We start from the raw sequence: 5,137 nt of genomic DNA, 5'->3' as shown, positions 1-5,137 counted from the left end.
TGACCAGAGCTGGTCCGGGACACCGGCACGGCGCGGGCAGCACGTAGGGCCGCGGAGCCCCGGCCAGGTGAGCGGAGTCCCCGCCAGGTGAGCGGAGCGCGGGCCAGGTGAGCGCAGGGGTGCGAGCAGGAACGCGGGCTCGGGCACTGGGGGAGTGCGGAGGACCTGCCCTGGGGCTGCTCCCGGAGTGGGGGGGCAAGCGCTCCGTTTGCTCCCGCAGGCCTATACTTCCGGAGGAATGGGGGGTTCGCAGGTGCTCTTCCTTTCACCAAACCCCACTTTGAGGTCCCATCGACCTGCACCAGACCCAGCCATTTACTGAGACACCGTTAACGTTCGCGACTGTTCTCTAAGCCTGACTCGAGCAGTAGCCTCTGCTTCACAGGATGGCCAGAGCAGCAAGGGCGCTGGGTCCAGGGTCAGCCTTGGCCAGAGGCTCCCGGGTGCAGGCTCATCATCAGCTGTCTCCCGGCCTCCCCCTTACCCAGGCACTGGCCCCGGGCTGCGCGGCCACGGTAGTGGACAGGGCCTCCAGGAACATGCCAGCCAGCTTCAGCACCTGATTTGTCAAGGGCTTTGCCATCTGTCTCACAGGACCACTCTGTGGGGTGGACAGTACAGTCAGGGTAATTCGGGTCCATTTTGCAGGTGTGGATACTGGGGCTCAATAGGGCTTTAGGACTTTGCCCAAGGGCAGATGCAGTTAAAGGGCAGGAGCAGCGCCCTGCCTCTGTCACAAATAAAGCCCTGTAGGACAGACACTGCTCTGACCTCTCCCTAGGACAAGCCCTGGGCTGGGTCTAGGACGGGGGTGCTCTGGGCCTGCGCCCTCTCTCATCCCCTGTGATGACTCCGATTTGGGATGTCCACCCCACTGTTAGCCCCTCCAAACGGCCATGCTTCTCTAGGGCATGACTGCCTCCCTCACCCGGGCTGGCGACAGCAACCGAGGTGACTACAAGATACAGACCCTGAAGCTATGGGGGTCCCTGCCCTGTGATATCACCAGCAACAACCCTGGGGGTCACCCCTCGGCCCCCTGGTGACACAGGTTCTGTTCTCCAGCAAGTACTGTCCACAGGGCAGCTCTGCATCCACAGGGCAGCCGGGCTGCCTGCAGTACGTGCCACCTTTACTAGTGATGCCATGTGCAGCTTCAGCCTCCAGAGGAGCAGGAGGTGGCACTGGCGGCTCATAGTCTAACTCACTTCTAAGTTGGAGTGAGGATGCTCTGTATGCCCCAGGAGCTCCAGTGACCTTGGGGTGCCAGCCACTCGCCTGCTGGGGGAGACCTAGAGGCACTGAGTGTCAGGCAGTGGTGGGGGTGGCCAGCCCCTGGGATGCAGAGCACTTTTGGGTCCTCCTACTTCCTCCTCCCCATTCCTCCTTCCTCCTCCTCCAGGAAGCCCTCCCTGATGCATCCACCTTGCAGTATGTTGGGGATCCCCAGGGCTTGACTTGACCTTCTACCTCTAGTATCACATAGGGACAGGGATTTTAAAGAACTGTCAGGAAGTCAGGAGTGCTGGGTGCAACTCTCAGCCATGCAATGTGACTTCAGGCCTTGGCTTCTCCACCTGTGCGGTCCAAGGGCTGCCTGTGTCTGATCCTTGCAAAGCAGTAGCACCTGGGAGGTTCTCGAGGTTCTGAAGACAGATTCTAGGGGAACTCAAAAGGTTTCTAATTCCCAGCAGGAGTTCCCCTCAGCTCCTAGGGCTTTCATAAATGATTCTAGAAATAACTCCTTGAAACAATTCTAGAAAACTCTTTGTTTTGCTTCCCCCTACAGATGGACAGATCCTGGGTCTGCATGGCTCAATAGAAGATGAAGTCCAACCCGCCAGGTTCCTCTCCAGAGGCCTGCAAAGCTGCAGGACAGGGGGAGAAGAGCTGCCCTGTCTGCCAGGCCTGGGGTGGGATCTCAGGCCTGGCATCTGAGTCAGGACCTAAGCCAGGGTCTGGGGCAGGGCCTGGTGGGGTTCTTGGACCTGGACCAGGACCTGGTGCTGTATCCAGGACTGGGCCCGGGCCTGGTTCAGGGCCTGCTACTATATCTGGACCTAGGGCAGGGCCTGGTGCTGTGCCAGAGCCAGGGTCAAGGCCCAGTGCTGTTCTAGGACCTGAACCAGGGCCTGGTGCTCTTTCAAGATCTGGACCAGATCTGGGGCTTGGGTCAGGAGCTGAGTCAATACCTGGATCCAGAGCTTTGCCATTACCTGGGCTAGGAGTAGGGCTGGGGCCCAGGTCAGGGTCTGAGACGGGGCCTAAACCCAGTGAGTCCACAATCGCCCCAACACCTATACCACAGCAAAAGACTCAGGCCACCCCCGTGCAGGCCCTGAAGCAGAAGGTTCTGGTGACTGGAGGCGGCGGCTACCTGGGTTTCAGTCTAGGCTCCAGCCTGGCCAAGAGCGGTTTGTCTGTCATCCTGCTCGACCTCCGCAGGCCCCGGTGGGAGATGTCCCCAGGGACTGAGTTCATCCAGGTATGGTGATGAGACTCCTGGGGCCTGTGACTGTGGGGGGCAGCAGGTGGAAATCAGGGGACAGTGTCTAATGTGAAACTAGAGCCATGGTGTTGAAGAGAATGGGGCTTGGAGTTGGATCATTTTTGTTTGTTTTTATATATTTATTAAACCAAGAAAACGTCATCATCCATTAGACCCCTCCACCCACACTCTTCCTCTCTGGTCTGTCGTCAAAGTCCACTGGCTTATTGCTCTTCCGCTCCACCCATCTGTTTGCTTTGTTTCCTTATTTTCCACCTACAAGTATGACCAGGCAGTGCTTGTCCTTCTCCTGACTTATTTCATGTAGCATCTCCCCCTTCGGATCTGTCCATCTTGCTGCAAAGGCAGGATGCCATCTCCTTTAAACAGCAGAGTAGTGTGCCACTGTGTATCCAAACCCCATCGTCCACTCTTTCTCAGTGGACACTAATATCTGCTCCACAAGAGTCTCACGAAGAATCAGTGAGAATGTGCTGGAAACATGGCGTCAGGCCCTGGGACGGGGCTTGATAGCCGGCGATGCCAGTGAATCCTGTAGCATCTCGTGTGTCCATCTCGCTAACCATGGGGTGTGTTCTCGGCCACTTCACTGCAGCGAGTAGTCACACAGCTAGATGGTATCACTCGCCACCTGTCCGCCCTCGGTCTGTCATTGCCCGAGATGCCCTTAGTCGACACATGACACTAGTAAATCCTGCCCTACAACCTCTCCCGACAACCTCTCCCGATGCTGCAGGTGCTTTGAGGGGAAGGGCCAGGGGGCCGGCTCTGGGATCTACATATGTGTGTCTGTCTGCCTTGAACTTGAACTTCCTCCTCCCGTCTCACCCTCCGCTGTTTCAGGCTGATGTCCGAGATGAAGAGGCCCTGTACCGAGCCTTCGAAGGGGTGGACTGTGTCTTCCACGTGGCGTCCTATGGAATGTCGGGCGCTGAGAAGGTGAGCCGCACCCGCCATACCTGGAGTCGGGCAGCTAGCTCCTGCTCCCTCTGCCTGAGCGGCTCTTCACCTGCTCCTGGAAAGATCTGGGTTCCCCCCAGCCTGCACATGTACCCATGGGGCCAGTGTCTGTTCTGTCACCTCTGGCTGTGCAGCCTGATGCCATAGCTTCCCTGAGCCTCTGTTTCCTCATCTCTAAAGTGTGGCCATTGCTGGTACTTCTGTCCCAGCCTCTGAGGACACCAGGGTGACAGTAGCTATCAGATAGACACATCATGTAGGTGTGTCTCACACTTACTGCATATTTGCAGCATTGTTTGAAGTAGCTACGCGGCCGTCAGTTTGGGACCTTTTACATCACTAAATTGTGATGTATCTGCACTAGGAAATTTATACAACCCTTCCAAAGAGTGACGTGAGCCCATCTGTGCTATAACAAGGTAATTCCCAAGGTGCAAAAAGGGGTCTGCTCTCCTATCTGCTTGAAAAAATAAATAGGGTGAATAATTAAGTATACATGTTGCTGACATTATAAGCACAGGTTACCTGGAGAAATACATGCCATTGTTAACAGAGGTGCAGGGGTGAAAGGAAGAGGTAGAATCAGGAATGAATATCCTTTTCTAGTATTTGAATTTTTTTTTACAACGTTTGTTTCTTTTCTTGAGTGTAGCCCCCAGAGAATTTCCAGCACCCTTTCACCCACACACCATCACCATCGTCCCTTGTGTTCTTCCCACCCCCGTTTTAATTCCTCTCCCTCCCCCTCCCCCGCAGACTCTCTCTGATTTATAGTTATCTGTTTATTTTTGATTTGTTGTGTTTTTTGTTGTTGTTATTGTTTTTCTCCTGGAGCCCTCATATGAAATATTTTTAATCTTGTGATTATAAACCTATCACATAAAGCAACTGCAAAACTAAAATATGACTGAAAAATCATATCTCTGACGGCTGGTGTAGCCATCAGGATGAAATGATTAAATGGGACATGAAGGGCCACGAAAGCTGTCACACCGCAGCCCCCTCTTGGAAAAGAAAACAGACTTCCAGGGAGGAGATGGTCCAGGCCATCTGAGCCCCTTCCTTGAGACATGTGCAATATGGAGCCAGTTTGATACTTCCACTGCCCGGGCATCTGCCCCCACCCACTTCCCAGGCCAGACCGCACACAACCTCCGTCATAAGGACATTGGTGGCAACCCTGGGCGCTGGAGCCGTGGGCCCCTCCGGTCCTCCCCCCTCTGAACTGGACATTCTGCAGCCCCCGGTCCCCACCCAGCCCCATGGCCTCAGCAACAAGGTGTGGGGCTGCATTGTGACTTTGCCACCCCCATCTTGTCTTTTAGCTGCAAAAAGAGCAGATTGAGTCTATCAATGTTGGAGGCACCAAGCTAGTGATTGATGGTAGGACCTCAGAGCTCAGTGTGACCTGCTGTGTTTTTCCTGCTTCTCTCCCCTCACCTGTCTCAGGCCGGGCTATGGGGGACAGGGTCTGGCGACCAGTCCCCGGCCCCCTGCCCACCCCGGCAGATGGCCTGGGCTGCAGACCTGCCCAGGCCCGGCGTGTGTTCGGCATGGCCTTGACACATCCGGGGACTCAGGAGTAGAGCTTGTACCCAGAGCCTAGGGTCTGGGAGTAAGAAAAATTGCTGAAGCATCAAAACAGTAGACCCTCACGGGGCTACTGGG

The 5,137-nt window shown here is 55.5% G+C and overlaps 1 protein-coding gene across 1 annotated transcript in view; it reads left to right on the top strand.

The window, feature by feature from the left end:
• Positions 1–1,825: 1,825 nt before the first annotated feature.
• SDR42E2 (short chain dehydrogenase/reductase family 42E, member 2) overlaps positions 1,826–5,137 on the top strand; it is a 16,464-nt gene continuing 13,152 nt past the window's right edge. Inside the window, exons 1-3 of the mRNA XM_004691719.1 lie at positions 1,826–1,880; positions 2,301–2,485; positions 3,353–3,448. Coding sequence (XP_004691776.1) covers positions 1,826–1,880; positions 2,301–2,485; positions 3,353–3,448 — 336 coding nt within the window. The remainder of the gene's footprint in view (positions 1,881–2,300; positions 2,486–3,352; positions 3,449–5,137) is intronic.

This window comes from Condylura cristata, unplaced genomic scaffold (genome assembly GCF_000260355.1).
Source record: "Condylura cristata isolate star-nosed mole 26May11 unplaced genomic scaffold, ConCri1.0 scaffold00032, whole genome shotgun sequence".
Taxonomy (NCBI): domain Eukaryota; kingdom Metazoa; phylum Chordata; class Mammalia; order Eulipotyphla; family Talpidae; genus Condylura; species Condylura cristata.
Note: the sequence above shows the minus strand (reverse complement) of the source record. Positions and strands in the feature narration are given on the sequence as shown.